Source organism: Apostichopus japonicus, chromosome 14 (genome assembly GCF_037975245.1).
Source record: "Apostichopus japonicus isolate 1M-3 chromosome 14, ASM3797524v1, whole genome shotgun sequence".
Taxonomy (NCBI): Eukaryota; Metazoa; Echinodermata; class Holothuroidea; order Aspidochirotida; family Stichopodidae; genus Apostichopus; species Apostichopus japonicus.
In genome coordinates, this window is record NC_092574.1 from 27392956 (window position 1) to 27413311 (window position 20356).

The 20356-nt window shown below is 38.3% G+C and overlaps 1 protein-coding gene across 1 annotated transcript in view; it reads right to left on the reverse strand.

The window, feature by feature from the left end:
- Nucleotides 1-19579, reverse strand: part of LOC139980106 (uncharacterized) — a 57123-nt gene extending 37544 nt beyond the window's left edge. Inside the window, exons 1-11 of the mRNA XM_071991483.1 lie at nt 19445-19579; nt 10836-10998; nt 9783-9919; nt 8777-8971; nt 6975-7157; nt 6177-6425; nt 4011-4196; nt 2797-2997; nt 2150-2344; nt 1181-1381; nt 136-345 (exon numbers count right to left, since the gene is read on the reverse strand). Of these exons, the coding sequence (XP_071847584.1) occupies nt 136-345; nt 1181-1381; nt 2150-2344; nt 2797-2997; nt 4011-4196; nt 6177-6425; nt 6975-7157; nt 8777-8971; nt 9783-9919; nt 10836-10998; nt 19445-19520 (1996 nt within the window). The 5' untranslated portion in view covers nt 19521-19579. The remainder of the gene's footprint in view (nt 1-135; nt 346-1180; nt 1382-2149; nt 2345-2796; nt 2998-4010; nt 4197-6176; nt 6426-6974; nt 7158-8776; nt 8972-9782; nt 9920-10835; nt 10999-19444) is intronic.
- Nucleotides 19580-20356: the final 777 nt, after the last annotated feature.

Consider the following 20356-nt stretch of genomic DNA (forward strand, 5'->3'; position numbering starts at 1 on the left):
TAAAATATATACTTCTCTTCGACCGAGTCTCCTCTAGGTTGAGTGACCATTCGAACTGGAATTGACATTACAGAGTACATAGATGATTATGTGAAAATGCACGTTTTCTTTACACAACACTTATGCTAATCTTACCCACACACACCAAGGGAACACCGTCCCACTGCCCATTAATCTGGCAAACTCGACTGTGTGATCCTGATGCAGTAAAGCCATTAGTGCAGGTAGTTGTGCAGATTGTTTGGTAATTTTGGGGTTGGTCTGGCGAGGTAACAGGTTGATCTCTCAGTGAGCAAATGGTATAGTTGCCATTATCAGGAGGGTCTATCGGTGGACATGTAATGTCTGCAGGGAGAAGTAATACTTCATTGTTACTCTTGAAATGTTTGAAAGCTGAAAATATGCAAGCCAAGTATCAATTATTCATTCTATGCTTCATGAAAAAAATAAAATGGTCATTTTGCAGCGATAAAGTAATCAGATATGAGAAGGGGAAAACAACAATAAAAGTGACCGACACCGAACCTTTCACGATAACGTATGCAAGACTAATGTAAGTTCTAACACATGTTGCCATCGTTTCTCGCACGTGGTTCCTGGTGATGACATTTTCGCTAACACACCTGCCCCCATCCTCCAATATTCACAAGCGACATTTCATATGAGAGGCATGTTTAAAGGGTAAAACCACGATGTCGTGTTAAGGTTTCCCTGCGCTACTCCCGTCTCACTTTTTTTTGGGGTCATTTTTTATATTGAACTACTTATTAAGCAAACCCAAAAAATATCATATCATGATATATCATTCTGTCTGGTTGAATCAGATGTTTTATAATATAACCTTCATAGTCTATGATACTTAGTTTAGTACTGTATATCTCAATGGTTAGGAAGCCAATGCTAACTTATTGAAACAATATCCATATAATGATCGTGAATGAACACCGGCTTAAATCAAATCTTCTTATTGCGATGATTGCTCAGAGAATTACGAGGCAGGCATGAAGTGGTCGCGCAAATTCATGTTCCCGAGACCGGCATTTAGCGTCCCTTAAGTGTCGTTAACCAATTCAAGTCACATTACACCGCTGTGAAATTTCAGTTTCCACTTCATGTTATTGATACCCTCAATAGGTTTCTATAGCACAAATCTACCTGGCTTGAGAATTTTACCACTTACTCTCGCATGTTGGTGTTGTGTCACTCCAGTAAACTGTACCATTTGAATCTCCAAGGCACGTTACACGTGTGCTCTCCATTGGTGAGAAACCTACGTCACACCCGAGAATACACTCTGTGCCATAAGCCTCCTCTGAATGAGGACATCCACTCTTATAACCGTTTTCTGGGGCTGGAAGATTAGCACCACTGCATCTCAAAACTGTACAAACGTAACAATTCACAGTTTGATTTAAACACTTCTTTGACTACATTATCCTCTCCGTGCACCCTTTCCAACTCAACTCTCCTCCAGAAACTTCCACACTATGTGGATGTTGGCTACCAATTCTGTGCGGATATGACAGAAATTAACTATGTAATACCCTTTATTTTGCTTTTGTCTTACCGTTCATTTTTGCGTCCGTTTCTCTTATCATACACTGTGTCATTCTATAGATACTCAACCAATGACTTTATCTTTGTTAGTGCTGTTGTCCGGACTCCGTGATATCACGTTTAGAGAACGTTTAATCTCCCGGCACAGCTTCTTCGTCCTAACTGGCCTTCTCACGCGCCCTGTTCTTCTTCCCTATCTAGTTACTTTAAAGGTAAAACTATTTCCCATCGCATCGTTTTAGTGATAACCAATTGTCTTACCAAGTTGGGATTTTCAACGGTGTAGTCAGTATCACTTTAAATACGGAGAGCAGTCTAATAGTCTTGACTTGCAAGTTAATATTTTTACTATGTGTAATGTGTGAATATGAGCAACAACACAATATTTGTTGTAAAAGAAATTGCAAACCGAACCTACTGGCGCAATTATCTGCATCATCAAATATCCCTCCGAATAATGATTGAATTCACCTAAACAAGAAGACTCTTATTTTCCTCGTACCTGTTTCCACAATCATCTCACCAAAATGTAAAAAGTGGAATGTATCCATCAATTTCAAAGAAGAAGCAATACAATTTGAGTATAACTTACTATCACATCTAGGTGCACTTTCGTTCCAAAATCCACGATCTGTGCATTCTATGGCAGGTGATCCCACCACGAGATATCCCTCTATACAGTCGTACATACAAATGGTTCCTGCCGGAACCTGTGCAGTTTTCTGACATTCTTCTTCGTTTGTGATAAATGCAGCTGCTGCCACAAAAGGATTAGGGCACGTAACCGCTTTAGGTGTGAAATCGAAAATGTGTAAAAGTTATAGGGAATAACATCATAAAAAGTGTCAGATGATTTAATTCTCTAAAACGTTTAATGCTCTCAAAGTATTTTGGGTACACGCAGGTGTCAAAGTGCATTTACACACCCCTCCCCCACCTTGTCAGTTCAAAAATACATACGTAGTACAGAAACACGGACTAAATGATGGTATGTTGATGCTTATTATCAAACCCCTTTTTGCATGTAAAATTGTGAGTGTTGTTTAATAGCATGTTCACATTAGAGCCATGTGAGCTGTTCGTGAGTCAGGATATCTCGCTCACTTTGAACTTATGTATTGGCACTAAAGTATCAAACTATCCTGGCCTACTGCGCCGACAACTTTTTTTTCTACATAGCCACCTTTCTCTTCGCCGTCCCTAAGCTACTGAGCTTCTTTGAAGAACATAAACTCGTACTCATGCACAGTGTTTCATCTCCGTCCCAGAAACCAGTCATTTCTCCTGGTTGAACCAAGCACCGCCTTGCTCTGCTTCCAATCAAATTGTATCCGTCATTACACTCAAAGAAACACCACGATCCATAGGACACAGGGCACTCAGAAATCTGGTCTCGAAAACGTCCGTTCACCGGGACAGGCAGTGAAGGGCAAGTTATCACTGCAGAGATAAGTTGAATTGGAAAGCGTAAGAACAAACGAACAGCAAGAAAACATCAATGAGAGATAAATGTTCATAGACAGTTCATCGGATGATACACATTTGTAATGTATCTTATACTTCTTACGTCAATGTTAGCATGAACAACTGAGTTAATTTTGATGTGCTTGAACTACAAAAAAAAAATTAAAGCAAAATGCATGTGTATATATAGCCTTTTGAAGGAAGGTTCGTTGCCGCCTGTAATCAGAAACAAATAAATGAGTTAACATAAAATAATTTTGCTATTGCCTTGATTCTATACTGATACAATACTAATATAACCGGATTAGAACCACCCCATTAATTTGAAGGTTGTGCCGTAAAGTGCCGCAGTCACATAGTTATCTAGATTCTTTACTATGGACATCACTTCCCAGAATTGTTGAATACCATGTCATTATTTGAGGATATTCTAGACTTAGAAACTTCAGCATCTTTTGGGAAGGGTAACCATAGATTGTTTCTAGGGAAACGATAAGAGCTCACAATCACACAACTAAAAAATGCTAGAAATTAACTAACTCTCAAGCAGACGTAATTAATTTGTTATATCTGGAGAGAACGTTGCTTCTCCGTCTCTAACATCTCACTGATAAATAAACAAAAATAGTGCACTCGATCGTTGCCGTTAGAAATATTAATGCTATTCAGTACAGCTAACATCCTGATCATGATGTAACATTACTCCAGGAAGCGCTTCATGGCTTAGAAGCGCACTGTGAGAAACAACACAATGCATATGCAGGGATTTGCTATAACGCTCTTGATTGCAATTCAAATCTGCGGAGAATTATTGTGAGGATGCCACTTCTACCGGAATCAATCATAAATATCAAGGCTGGGAATGATTTGTATCCTAAGATAAGCTAAGCCAATGTCTTTTTTACGTTATCGTAAACTAATATAAAAGTACCAATACAGCAAACCAACAGTCAATCAAAATAAAATCAACATGTATATTTATGACTCACCTTCGCAGGACGGTCTCTCTGTGTCCCATATGGCAACGGATTCATCGTTTTGACAACGTACGGTGTTTGAGTTGGTCAAAAAGTAACCAATGGCACAAGTAAATCGACACTCAGAGTCTAAATTGAACTCATTGGTACATCGAACGGTCTGAGCGTCGGTTCCGTAAATGGGTGGGCAACGTATGACTAAATAACAAAAAAAAATAGGGTTCTGCAATTTGACATGTTTCAATTTCTGCGAACATCGGGAGGAACAAACGCTGATTTCAAATTATACCAAACTTGTATAACCATCAATTGTACTTCTCGTGAAATTTTTGCCTTGCGTATACATCACATCATGAGCCTGCTAGCTTGTGGAGAAATACCATCTCTCATGCAAAAATATTGCAAGAAAATAGCATCGAATGTTGTGTTCGAGTATATTACATAGCAAGATATATTCATGTTACTAACTGTCACAAGTAAAGGAGTAATCCCCCACCTGGACACGTCTCAATCTGCTTAGCGTTCGACACCCGAGACGAATGACATAAATAAATGACAGACCACCAAGAATTTTGCGAAATGATACATACAATTTATTTACAACACGACCAATGACTTTTTGGTCTCGACAAAAGAAACATATAAATACCCAACACAAAAATACACACGTCGGTTAGCATTCGCTAACCCGACCAACCCTTCCAAACAACTCTACTAAGGATTTGCCCTATCGCTTAATTTTTCCCTATCGCTTAGATTTCTTCTCTATCGCTTAGATTTCTTCCGGCTGGTACCCTGCAGGAAGCTCCAGACGGTACGGCGAGCCCCTCACACCAGCGTAGCCGTCGGGCCCCAACACTGCAACCCTATATGACAAAAACACAACAAAACTACTCTCAGGCATGCGCCAAATGGCAAACACATGGCTATACTTATATCTACACCACCGAATATTGTCAAACTATGACGTCAAAAGCCCCTATCTGACGTAAAGTCAGCAAGCAACACACAACCAATATGGTGTCACTATTTACCAAATAATACCAAGAACCTCCGTGTCAACCCTTACAATGAAACACATAATAGCTACTCGATACTACATATCACAATAACAAAATGGCGGCAGCCCGATGTTTGGAAACATAGCATGGTTAGAACGCCCTCAAATTGGCGATAACTACCCGTTCCACTACATATGATAATATACAAAATCAATCAACCCAACCAAAGGCACTAAGGCGAACTTATAATTCGCACACACTTATACGACCCAAAAATACCTTAAATGCTTTAAACGCATTTGACCCTAAACAATTACAAATTCGTATGCCTAAGCATGGATAAACATTTTAACAAACTGACTGAATTGCGAGCCATAGATCGAGGACTCCTTCAAATACAATACATTAATTTCTGCACAAACCCTACTGTGCGATCAAAAATACAGATACCACTTAAATGCGTAATACGGACAAAAAATCAACTTACGGGATCGTCCTATTAGTAAATCCCGGATTAACTTGGTCAAACGGCCAGGGACGTAACACACAGTAAAACGGCCCTTTGCGGTGTACATATACACAGAAATGTGTCCAAAATGATTTCGTCGAATAAGACAAGAACGGATACACACAGTAATCCTCAGGATACGCTGATATGGCTCAGGCTAAAACGCAACGCCACAAAATATCAACGTTCCCAGTCTTTAGGCTCATACAAAGAAGCCTAGGCTCATACAAAGAAGCCTGGATAACGGCTAACACACAGAAGCCGAGGGATAAGACGGCGAAGACCGGACGGTGGTGAGACTCACACAGAATGCCTCATCCAACCACACCCCAATCCTTATATAGCGACCTTAAGTTGACCCCTGCCCTTACCCGCCAAAGCACAATCTACGAATTCCGATGGACCCGTTTCCCATTATGCACTTGCTCGGATCTACATACATTACCCGAGAAGAACCCGTCTCCCCATTGTTCACCTCCTGGAATTTGCATACATTACTCGAAAGCAGAAATGAACAATTTGCAAAGGCCTAGGCTGCCCGGTGGAAATTTCCACCCACAAGGAATGCTAAAATACAATGCAGGCGTGACACTAACACATTAAGTTCTATAAATTGATGAACAGACATTTGACCATTGAAAATATACTTACTCAATATCAAATACTTACGTTTCACTGTTAACAAAAAAGAGCATGTCGCCTCATTGCTGAATGAATCACTGGCCTTATACATGATTGTGTAAAAGCCTACAGTCAAGTCTGTACCGAGAGTAGGTCCTTCGAACTGTTCGACTGTTACAGCACCCTCTGTGTTATCCACTGCGGTAGCATCTGCCCAAGTCACATATCTAGCCATTCCGGTTCCGTCTGATATTATTATCAGTGGCTCGGGACAGGTTATTTCAGGCGGTAAGGCGTCTGTAAAAGACAGTATGCATATACTACACATATGCATTGGCCATCGTATACATTGATTTATGTGGTGTACAAAGATACTGACAGATATGTGGGATCAACCTTCTGCCTCAGCAAAGGAAAGATTTATTATATTTTCTATTCTTGTTTCTAAGGTTTTGTGGCTACTTTAAGGATACACAACATATCTCAATTCGTTCTCTGATTAGACTTGAATGTTGATGTTCTCACGATGAAGTAAATATGGTGTTGTTGAAAGCAATGACCAACCTGAACTATATTAAAAGCAACACCAATAATGTTGAGGTGTTTTGATTATGATCGTTGATTGCAACGAGACAAAAATCCACATATATATGGTAATGCCTGATCATGGCTCCTCCCAAATGAACACCAAATTATTTATAAATGTCGATGACATTTTTCATCTTGTTTTTCGTCCTTCCAAGTTTCAGATATTACAACGAAAGTGAAGGACATGTAGACATGTTTTGGCGGTTATTGCATGTCGCCCGTTTCTCACGTGATCGAAGGAAAGAGTTACAAGCTTACCCACACATGCAGGTGCTTCTACACTCCAGAAGTCTTGCCACAAGCATACTCTTATGCCAGAGTTGCCTCCAGCTATCTTGTAGTCATTATCACAAATGTAGTAACATCTGCTCTGGTACTCGTTTCTATTGGTGCATTCAATTCTACCGTTGACCAATTCCTCCAGCATCGGACAGAGAACAGCTGATATAAATTTCATAAAATAGAAAGGATGGTATACATAACACACATAATGTGAAGTAAGACATACTGAATATTATACAAATTCTTTACAATACTGGACACTTGGAGAAATATTTTGCCCAATTCTGGATACGTATTACTTTTTGGCAGTTAATTGGTGAAAGTTTCGTGCTTGTTTTGGTGCAATCCTTAACCCGAAAGTGGCTGGATAGTGTTGGGTAAATTGGTTACCCACGTTGTTTCAGATTGAAGGTTTCCATTTGCTGACAAATTGGAAACGAATCTGGCAGCGCAGGTCAATAGGCCTTAAATTTTATTCAACCTTAACGAGCTTTATTTGCAACTTAATATACGTTTATATATAACCCTTCAGTGAAAAATATGCCAATGGAAGCTTGAGACCAATAGGACTTTGATAAGTATGAGAAGCCGAATAGGCAGGTACAATGGCCGTAGTAACATATCATGTCGACGATTCAAACTCAAGCAGCAACTTGAACTACCTGTCAAGTGACGCTTCTAACATGGTTTTTGGAATGCATATTTTTTTTAATGGGGTATCACTAATATTTAGCCCTGTGCCAATATTTCAGGGCCCACAAGATTAATTCGACTGCATTTTTGTACCTCTTCGTTAGTTAAATTTCAGTTTCTCTTATAATTTGGCCAGTTAAAATAAGCTTTCCCGAACATTTAGTACATGAGAATGCCCGACTAGTTCATTAACAACATGGTAGTAAAGTGTACATACCAGGTGCATGCTATGGACGTATTGAATGCTGAAGCTAACTGTTCACAACTTACTGTTCACATATTCTGAAAGAACCTTTCCTTTCTCTTTTTTGTTATCAAGGAATAACGCTTGTTAATCATAATACAATAGATCAGGCAAATGGTTGCGTTGAGCGTTACTCTTATCACCATCACTTTGGCTCGAGAACCTTGCTACATCCATGTCACAACGGACGTTTCCAATCACATTTTCACCCTATGTACCGTGACCCATTCTACTTGTTGTCATTCTTCACAGTGCTGACGTATATAGTAACCTTACATTATAAAACGTACTACACGTGTTATGCATGTTATCCGAAATTCAACATGTTGAGACGCTACTTTTGTGAAAAAAAATGTTGGCTTTTTAATGATATTAGAAAATCAGAAAACGGCTCTTACAGCGCCATACTAGGTCCTATGGCACATGTTCCTTACCAATGTTGAACCTTGTCCCTGCTATAGCCAAGTTTGTAGTGTGTTTTGTAGTGTACCTAATTAGATGCTTCTTCGTGCAAGAAACGAAACACTTCATAGAGTTTGTAAAAATTGGAGCATTATCATTATCTCCATTGAATATTCGGAGAGGGTTTAATATTTATGGAACGCATGGAACGAGCAATTTTAACGGCACAAAACGTATTGTGCCAATTAAAAGGGAAAGCAGGAGGCTTACAGGCAAAAATGTAAAACAATTGATTTCTTTGTTTCTGTTTCAGATTAATTATACCCCACCTACACCCCAAAAATTCCAACGACAAAAAAAGGAATTGCGGGATTGACTGATTATGGAAATGAACTCGGGACTGGCAGGATTATGATGTATAGTAAAATAATAAGCTTACGTCTGCAACTTGGAGGGTTCGCGCTCCAAAATCCGTTGATGCTAGAGTCTCCTTCACGATCGCATACGATGGAGGTAGCGCCACTTAATTCGTACCCATTCGAACATTCAAATGAACAAATGGAGCCGTAAATATTATCATGGGAACAAGCTACATTGCCGTTGGCTATAGCGGTGATTGCGCCACATGTGGTAGCTGTGTATGAAAAAAGGTTATAAATGGTGAACATTTATATTAATTCGACTTCTTTCGATTTTTTCAGCTTTGACAGTTAAATGTTTTCCGATGATTCAATAGGCAGTGACGAACAAAGGAGAGGGAATGGAAAGAGTTATCATATGTCAATCCTAGTGAAGACACACACAAAGGCATGAATATTACGAAACAACAAAATAAACTGGTGTGTCGGATTCAACTTGGTACTAATGCCTTTATCGTTGAACGATTGGTGGGCATGGCAACCATTGGAAACATCAACATAAGCATATCATTATGTTCCATTTTATCAGCGCGTGTCAACAACTTGCGTGCTTCTGAAGAAGCTTGCACCGCCTCCCCTTCCCTCAGCAAGCTTTGGGGTGAAATCCCTTGAACAACCTGTATCATTCACAACGACACTATGTGTCAATGAGAGAAGTTTGCAAATGTTCAGATATCTAACTTTGACACTGCTTGTCCCCTACATACCTCAAGGGATTCTTCATCTATGAAATCGTTACCTGCCAAGTGGTAAGTTTCCCTTTTCCCAGCCAACCCTCCCCCCCCCCTCTCTCTCTCTCTCTCAATGTTTCTAGTTAGGACATTTTTGGCGACGTTATTGATTCCTCCAGACCCTAGTTACTTTTATTATTTTATAACCTATTTTAAATGGTCAATCTACCTGTCAGTCCGTGCTTGGCTCACACTGTAACCAGGTTGAATTCAAATACGACTAATTGTTAGTTAGAATATTAGCGAAAATTCATTGCATCAGAATATACATATGCGAAGCTTTCAAGTAACTTACTTTTACACCTGATGTAGAAACAACAAATATTGGTTCTTCGGTTTCCTCGTGTATCAGTTGCGTCGTAAGTCACGTAGGTTGACGATCCGTCGCAGGTGAATTCACTGCCAGAAGCTTGTCCACGGGTTATTACAAGACTATAAATAAATAAATAAATAAATAAATAAATAAATAAATAAATAAATAAATAAATAAATAAATAAATAAATAAATAAGAAATGTATTTATTTCGTTTTCAGCAAGAGATGAATATCACTTTTTGATTGCAATATACTTTCTAATGTAATGGAACAGTGCACGTTGCACGATGCAAGCATCAATGAGTGGACAAAATATCATAAATAAAACAATATAATCGAAATATTTAAAATATTGATGAAGATTTCATATGACATAAAAGTTATAGATCTTCATCAGTACTTAATTACTACTCCATGCGAAATTGATCAAAATAGGTTATAAACGAATAAAATTGTAAAACATTGCAATGATTGACAGCCCATGACGAATCAGATTACACACAATAATTCATTTTGTACATAATAAACTCCTTCAAAATGTATTTTTGTAAGAAGATTTTGCCTCTGTGGGTTAAAGCTTCACATCAAGATGATGGTATCATGATTTAACTCGTGCACTGTGTTTTCACCAGATACATTCATACCAATTGGCCAAACGGAACAAACTTTATATTCGAAGAAATGATGACACCAAGATGTGATCTTCTCCCAGCATAAGTACACCCCGTGATAAGAATTATCCGACTATATTTCATCGAATCAAGCAGTCTTGCATCGCACCAGCATATGTGCTACAAAAAAGGCACAATGTTTGAAGTAGTTTGACCCTATACATGTGGTAATGATACATAATACGTTCCCCATGCCTTTACCCCCCCCCCCCCATACATCATTACATATAGATATGTAAATAAGTTACATAATTTTCTTATTTGACTACGCATCATCATTAAAACCCAAGATGTCCATGCCTGTCCCCAACTGTTTGAAGTCACTTGAAGGAATGTGTAAAACCTAAGCATAATATACCCACCTTGATATCCCCGAGGGGTCGCTTACTTGAGGATTTTCCCAAAAAACACGTTTGCTAGTCTGCCGCCAGTCAGCTATGATCGAACGCTGTGAAGAAGGGCATCTGTCAGCAGTCGGACCGGTTGTGTCAGGGGGTGGGCTACGCCGTCTGCGTCGACCACATTCTATACATACAAAATAAAAAACATAGGACTGTACTCTATCCGGAAGTCATGACTTTTTCCTTTTCTTTTGTAATTACCTGGTCAACGTTTTTCTACCCTGTTACAAGTTATTTTCATCGTGTTGGAGAAATCGGCTTATTAACACAGTTTGTAAAAGTCAGTGAAGTAAATATGAATACTTTACCGGGTGTTTTTTGCCCATCCAGTGGATATTTTCTAATTAACGGGATGAACAACATTGATTTTTTTTCTTATTTATGTTCGATAAAACATATAATAGGGATTGCAACAACGTTCATAGAAGCACAACTTATATTCTATTTATATCGACAAAAATGGGGAAATCAGGTCCTTTTTCGACTAATATTTCCATTTAATTTGTAATATATTATAAATTTAAAAAATAATGCTGTATCAAACAGGGTGTCGATCCGTTTTCAGAATTGGAGAAGCAAACATACCAACGCAAACACCATAAATGCATGCATATATACGTCATCAAACACATACATAAGTTGGTTGTGTAGTCGCTCTTTCTGTACTACCGTATATTTCAAGGAAGAAAAACAACTCAATGGCAATTTCTGTACTACCGCATATTTCAAGAAAGAAAAACCACTCAATGGCGTAGGAAGCAACCACAAAGTTTGGGAGTGAAATCCTAGCCAGTTTGGGGCTTTCCCAGCAGGACTCAACAGTTTTAGATGCTACTGTAGCTCAGATTAGAGATGTAAATTCAACATTTTACCTCCAAATGTAGACAATTTTACTTAAACGTTTTCCTGAAATTTGTTATGATTTTCTCAACATTTGAGTACAAGAATTCTGATTTCTTCAACTTTTTTCTTGGATTCGTGTGAAATCAAATGTAGAATTTTGGTGTAAGAAATGTAAGAATGTAAGAAAAATATGGATATTGGCCTCCTTTACATGTAAATTTCGACAGTGTTTAACTCATAATTTCCCCCATTTTATACTTCTGTCTATTGTCTCTATACCTTTTCTGGGTTTTCTGGCAAAATGTTGGCGTTCATCTTAAATTAAACGGATTATGAGGTAGGTGAAGTGAGACATTGATCATATGATTGCCTTGCCCTCCTTGATTTCATGAATACGATCAAATATGTATTTGTAAACAATAAACACAAAGTCACGTTTTGCCAGCGGCACAAGGTATATTACCTTTGTACAAGCTGATTCGAAGTGTTTTTCTCTACTGATGTATTAGTTTTGTTTAACATGTAGGCTTACTGCTTTTCAATTTGAAGCAACTATTCGAAGTATCGTATTTATTGTTTTGTTTATGCATCCTGGGTGAGGGCAACACACTTTTAACCACTATTTTAGCTGTTGCGGGGTATTGACCTCTGCCCCTTAGCATTAACGCCCCTGATATCATAGCTATAGTTACCGTCAACTTCACTTATCGCGAAAATGTTAACGATAACTTGACATGCATTGGACTATTTACTAATTCCCATACTTGAGATGGTTTGGAATATCTTAATTCTGGTTTCTATGCATATCTCTGATATTAAAACGAGAATTTGTGGGCAAGTAATTTACTCGGTGGGTAATGGGCAAGCTAAATTAACTGGGTGGGAGAAACAACTAACATATGTGCAAGTGTTTGTGTTAATTACGAAAAGTGTTGTTTAATTACGAAATGTTTGGAGATATTTGAAATCATAACTAAACAAAGGTGGGGTGGTAGCCCTTACATGATGGAAATAAGCCGAGAAGATATTTGAATGAATAAAAGTTATTTGTTTTTGCCTGTGTAAAGATATACTAAAACTCCAAATCTTGTCTTACAAACAGCAGAACAATTTATTTCTACCCAATTTGACCAAAGCCCACATTATCTGCAAAGATCGCGGAATAAGAACCTTCGTGAAAATTCATTTCAAAACCATTTCTATTACATACACATTTTGGTTAGCTAATTTTCATGTGCAGTATATATTTGCATATTGTGATAGTAATACTAACATTTTCGACTTTATACAAATCTGCACACAATGGTTAGTCCCAATGAACGAACATCCATTTCTCAATAATAGTCAACAAAAGTCAGTTGATGGTATTCCCAATCCACTAACATACATATAAAACTTGTTCACCCAGCCATAACACCCTTCCTCTGCTCAAGTTACTGGTCAACATCTACTTTATTCTTCATATCCCATATAATTCGTTCCATGTAAGTGAATATTCAACGTATATAGTCTACCCTTCTTACGAAAAGTTTGCTCACCCTGAATGCTGACATTTTCCCTGTATTGTATTTAATTGACTAGCGTCTCGTCTTCTCCGTCCTTATATTAACTTGTTTTTCTTATTCTTATTCTTCCTCTGTTTTTCGCATCTAAAGAAATGTTGGTTATTACCAGATGGAAATGACACAAGCAAAACCTTGGCCATAACTTCATACTAGATTCGTCTGCAATATCTAGTCTTAATTCCCTAAGGTAGCTTCTAAGGGAGGTCGGTAAGAAGAGGGGAGGAGCTACTGGGTGGGCGGATTTTGACAATTGGCCTACAATACATATAGTGACGATTTTGTAGTGCCGGGCGAAAATGGTAACTCCTTGACTATGAAGTGAATATTGCACTAGAAATGTACTCGCTTTGTGGTCCTCGTGATAGCAGCGTGGACTTTTCTGTTTGTGTTCAGTTAGGCTATGTTATAAGGGAAGCCAGCAATCTCGCAACGAACCTCTTCAACTCGCACAAGAAATATATGTACGGTATCTCGTCTTACACGTACCGTATCTATCACTTCTTTACACTAAAAGGTTACAGATGTCAAATTTACACAAAACAGCAACACAAATTCAAGGCTACAAATGTTAGCGCTAACTTTTCGGTATTTACACGGTAAGCGAAATATCTTTTGCATGATACTAATTTCTTTACACTTTAACTTTTAACATAAGAGGGCATTCCAAAAATGACTTTCAAAGTATATGTCTAGTCCATCGAGCAGGCTTCAAAAAGTGCTTAAAAAATACTAGTTTCGTTGCACATTTTTAGTACCAAGGTTTCTTGGTTGGAAGTTGTAGAGGGATGTCCTGTGAACATTTTTCGCGATCTTGAATGATTGGAGAGGTGTTATTTTTCGAGTAAACAACAAACAAATGACGTCACTCTTATACGGTGTACGACAACTACAACAAAGCAATTCCTTGTCACAGCAACATGAAAATGGCATTAAAATGCATTTGAACTTATAAGAACCAAGATGTTTTTGTTGACAGGTATAGAGGGATGTCCTGAGATTATCTTAGGAGTTGCTGGATGCTTGGAGAGATGTTATCTTGCGGGTAAACAACAAATTACCTCACTATGAAGTGTGGGCTAAACTAAAAATCATCAACGACTATTCACAGCAACATGGTAATAGTTTTAAAATTTTACTAGACCTATTTGGAACCAGGTTTGTTGGTTGAATGATGTGGAGAAATGTCCTAAGAATACTGGAAGAGTTGTTGGATGCTAAAAGAGGCAATACTTTACGAGTAAACAATAAACATATGTCGTCATAGTCCATCTGGGCAGGCTTAATAAAAACGAGTTCGTTGCACATATTTAGTACCAAGGTTTGTTGGTTGGAAGTTGTAAATGGATGTCCTGGAAACATTTTTCGCGATATTGGATGTTTGGAGAGGTGTTATTTTTCAAGTAAACAACAAACAAATGATGTCACTGACAATTAAACTCAGGAGTTCCTTGTAACAGCAACATCAAACGACACAATTTAAATGTTCTTGCACTTATTTAGAAACAGGATGTGTTGGTTTCAAGTAATGGAGGGATATCAAAATGATATGTAAAGAGTTGTTGGGTGCTAGGAGAGGTGTTATTTTACGAGTAAACAATATACACATGACGTCACTCTTATACGTGTACGATAATGAAAAAAGAGCAGTTTCTTGTCACAGCAAGATAATAACATAATTTAAATGTTCTTGCACTAACAGTATTTAGGACCAGGTAATGTTGGTTGAAAGCTATATAGGAACGTCTGAAGACATTTTACGGTTGTTGGGTGCTAAGAGAGGTTTCATGAAAAGAGTAAACAATAAAATAAAAAAAATTTCATTCTTATACGTTGTACTGTACGACAATTAAACAGAGCAGTTCCTTGTCACAGCAAGATGATAAAATAATTAAACCTGGATGTGTTGGCTGAAGTAATAGAGGAATGTCCGAAGAATATTTTAAGAGTTGTTTGATTCTTAAAGCAGTGTTATTTTTCGAAAACAACAAATTTATGTTGTGTTAAACATAATCTGAATAATTGCATTTTTAAACACTGTCCGTCTCCTGAAGTCTGCCTCGAGACTCACCTTTAACGCAAATTAGCTGGTCAAAAACGCAGTGACCAGGCAAAAATATATATTTTTAGGTTTTGGAAAATTACAAGTATCACCTTCCCATGAGAGTAGGAACGGATGACTCTGAGATCGTGTGAACAACTTGAAAAGGCGTAACGCTCACACAAATAAACATAAAGAAAATAGAAGGTTTACAATGCACATGAATCTTGTATTAAAACCAATGGGGCCTTAAACTTAAAGAAAAATTTAAATTATATAAATGGGTAACTTAAAGATCTTATCAGAGCTGTTACGTCTAATAAGAAATCCCCTGAACTTATTGGAAAATAAAATGCTTAAAAGTCCAAACGAAATAAAAACACAATCGCTGCGCGGGTCAACCAAATACAAAGTCGCGAAATATAATTGCTTCCTTGGGTTACTTCCGGGGCAGGTTCACTCTGTTGGGGGACGTCTCTGAGGTAGGTTGGCTCTCTGGACGGCTCTAGAACAGCTTGCTCTTCACTCCTTGGTATTCGGGGTCCATTGACCTATCAGCTGTCAATTAAGTTCCTAAGGAATTACCAGACACATAACTTAACCCGAATCTAAACTTATAAATGGGTCCCATCAGTGTCCTTAAATAAATTTGTAGATACACATCCATCACCAAGAATATTCCTACCAAAACAAAATAGCTATTAAACTGTTTATTTTTCCCACAGTTCTCAAAATTGATAGAGGCTGGAGCCAGTACATGTATTCCTAGAAAACAAGGACAACAAAAGACATTTGCTATGTTTAAAAAAGGCAAAGGTCACACAGGGCCACCTGACCACAAACTGTTGCCCTGTAGAAGTAGCAAAAAGTAAAACTTTGGGGAAAACCTCAATCAACCAAAGTAATTTATTCATTGTCAAATGAATAAAACAAAATTGGAAAATGAAAAAAATGATCAACATAAAAACAACAAAACATTAACCAGGTTATGCTTTGGTTACACAAACAATCCTTTCTGAGTTATATGACTTCCTCGTCACTGTCAACATGACCAACACTCATTGCCACTTGCTTAAGAAGAAGTAGTCTTCCTCTGTAATGTGTAAACAGAATGTCTTGGCCAATAGCATTTTCATCCTTTCATCACATCTCTGTTCAGCAGCTTCTTTGAGCCGTTTTCCAGCACCTTGTGTTAGACACTGAGACAGCTGTTCTGTCTGCCCGCTACCAGATCTTCTTCCTTTCGAAAACTTGAGTCCTGATTTTCCACAAGTTTTTGTTGTGTCAGAGAAATCTCTGGAGAGGAAGCACCGTAAATATCTTTTTCTTTGGCGCCGATGGGCCTGCACTTTTATCTGCAACAAATTAAAACCAAATTTGTTTGGTTGATACAGTAGTTTGAATTGTCTTGTCGATCACACTGTGGTTCACATTAATTGTCTACACTGGAACTCAACTGACTAATAAGCCATCTGATATTCCATTTATTTCAATGTAAGTCTGGTGCCATGAGCTTCGTAGGGCATAGTTACAAACCCACACACTACAAAGGTTTGAGAACACTTGCATCCCTACTTGACAGGATTTTCCATACTAAAAGAAGTTCTGACCATACATGCATCAGAGTAAAATTAACCAAGCAAGATGCTTTGATATAAAATATTTTTTCCAAATTTTTAAAGAGCTGTAATAATAGGTGGTACTAAATTGAGTGCCATACTGATGCTAAATAGCTGGAAACTTACAAATGCTAACTCGCTTTGTTGGTGTACAAAATACAAGAAGGGATCTGAGACTAGGCAATACTGTAGCAATGCCTAGGCCTTTATACTTAGTGGCCTGTATACGAGCTACATTACACGCTACATTTGTTCGTGTCTTCCCGAGAGGAAGGGTTTATGACTAGACTACTCGAATAACTAGAACTAGAACACTTGAAAACCGTAGGAAAACTGATAAACTATGTACTCTCGACAAGATTATGAATGACCAATTCCAAGCTATTCAACAGGATCAATACCTCAATGCCCTTCCCACTAGGAGACGATCAAGCCTACGCAGTTTAAAGATTGTGCGGCGGATAACATAATTAGGAATCAAGTCAACAATAATAGTAAAGCCCTTAAGTACATTCATTGTAAGACCCCCCCCCCCCCCCCAGTATAAGCATTCTTTTTTTCTCCTCTGTCATTGTTGGCTGGAATAAGCTACATGATGAGCAGGTGTGCGCGCAGAGCATCGACACATTTAGGTGTCGTCTGGCGTGCCGCTAGTGCTGTCTATCTCCCCGTTGCGCTTATGCCCTATGGGCTTCTGCAACCGTAAGAAGAAGAAGAAGTGTGCCGTGTACTACCAGCAGCCATAGATACATACTTAGTTAGGCCCTGTTTCGACAAATTAATCCAAGACTCGAGGCTAGACCATAGGCCTAGGCCGACATTGAATATTGATAGGCCTAACGTTAGTCTGCCTATCGAACCTACACTGGTGTTGATTTCTTTTCTTTGTTTCATGACAAGTAAAACATGAAATAAATGGTATTAAAAATAGCATATACCAGTATATAGTAGCTGTCGATCTATCCTTCACGGGTACTACGTAAATCACTTCTAGTCTAAGGCAAACTAGTATTATGGTATTGAAGAGCCTTGTCCTTAATTATCATAATTGGCATTCATATCACTTGAGGAAGTTATGTATATTTCTTGTCACAGTATTGCAGTGATGCTCTAATATGAGTAGTAGTAACAGGCCTAGACTTACCTTCATCGTTCGTGTATTGAATCACTGAAGCACCGTCTAGGCATGGAAAGTTGTCACCTTTAATACTGCTTCATATCTCGGCACATTTGACTTCGGTTTGCCAACTGTTGGCTGTAAATTTCGATAGACTTTCAGCTCATCGTTCTCTTGTTATGCAGTATGTTATGCAGACGAATTGTAAACACGTACAAACGTTACCTACATACAGTCTGTGCATATACATCACGCGGAGCCGAGCAGTTTCTGTATCAGCTGACATATCACATGATACACAATAAGGATTTTGATTAGCTCTTTAATGAAAAATCGCTGCGGCGGGAGAAGTCCTAACAACGCAAAGCGGACTAAATGAGTCCGCCTTAAACTGCTGTTTACTCTTAACATAACACTTCCCGAACCTCCAAAACCGAGAATTGTAATTAGCATATGAAAACACACCAGAATATGTGGTCAAACATTGTGCAACGACAGTGAACGATATCGAGCCTCCCCAGATGGACCTGAAAAGTCCACCATGTATAAATTATCCATTAATGTATAATAACGGTATATATTAGATACCTTGGCAATTCTTTCCGCAAGACTTTGAAAGAAAAGAATGCTGTTCTAGATCTAATGACGCTATAAAAGGGAAACTGCATTTATGTAACCATTAGCTATGGAGTAGTATATATTCCCTTCCCTTTGCACAGTATCGTCATGATCACGCGGTCACAATCTCGATACAAGGCGACTGGGGTTGTTTTATTTTCTTTGCCGTAGCTATTTTTCAGATGACTTTCTTAAAAATTGTCATACATTGGCTGCTAATTAAAAATGCTATTTATTTCTCGAGGGAAAGGTACGCAGAAAATGTTCGACTGAAAGCACCGTATCTATTCGTTACTCGGATCCTCAAACACTCGTACACATATGTAGTACGGTACTCCGAACCAGGTATAGGTGGTAGCCTACTCTGTTCTTGGTAATATGTGATACTCATCACAACTCAGTAGTTTTGAGAAAAAAAAAGTCACCTAACAGCTTGTGCAGGAAAACGAAACAACTTAATCCACTCCCCACCCCAGTCCCCCAAAACACCGGACAGTACGTGGTAATCAATACTACTTACTATTCAAAGTGTTTGGTATTCGGATATATACAGTCGTATTTATACACGTCTGCACACAATGATTATCCAATGAAGGAACATCCATTTCTCAATAATAGTCAATGATAAGTCAGTTGATGGTATTCCTTTTGCGTCTCTTCCCAATCCACTACCATATATGTAAGATGACATAAACACATTTATACTTCATTAATACACGATATACATATATAAATATAGTACACAAATATCGATGGAACAAGCACCTTACCTTCTGAAGCGATTACGAAACATACAAGCAAAATCCACATAAGGATCAAAAGAGATTTGATATTGGCTTCCAACATATCGTCTGATAAAGTACAGCTTTTAGGTTTTAAACCTTCTGCACAAACATACCGTATGAATACAGATTTAGTTTGAAGTTGAAATAGACGGAAAACTGTTTAACTGTTGAAGCGTAAAACAAAAAATATGAACGTAAGGTGTTGTAAATATATCAATTGTTTTGCACACTTTTGAGGCAGGTTCAATTTGGATGCCCTTTGGTAAACAATTATCGATATAATTGTCTGGCCGTGCTTCGTCATCAGTGCAAAATTTGAACGTCCATGCTTCACTACATCTCAAAGAACCTTTTTATGAAAAACAGGTAGCACTGGAATTTACTCCAGTGAAGTCCACGTTTTCTCCATCGTTTTCGGGTAAGAAGTATTTTCTTTGTAAACGTGTTTTGCTACGCATGGATGCATTCAATATGTTAGCTTGACAATTGACAATTGTCGTAACCAGAATTTCATACAAAAGGATTGAATCTTAGCTAGAGTGATCTCCAAACTTCTTCATTCACGAAAACAACTCCCTTTCTCCCTCCCCCCCCCCTTCCCCTTTCTCCTTTATTCTTCATATCTCATATAATTCGTTCCATGTTAGTGAATAATCAACGTATGTAGTCTACCCTTCATACAGAAAGTTTGCTCACCCGAATGTTGAAGTTTCCCTCCCAGTAATAAAATGTCTTCCCCGTCCACGTTCCCCCTCGCTCTCGTTGCTACCATTCCCGACTTGATTGCAATGCATTGACTAGTCTCTCGTCTCTCTCGTATCGTTCTTTAATAGACGGAAATGTTACAAGCAAAACCTTTGCCATAGCTTCATAATAGCAAACAATGATGGCCGGGGT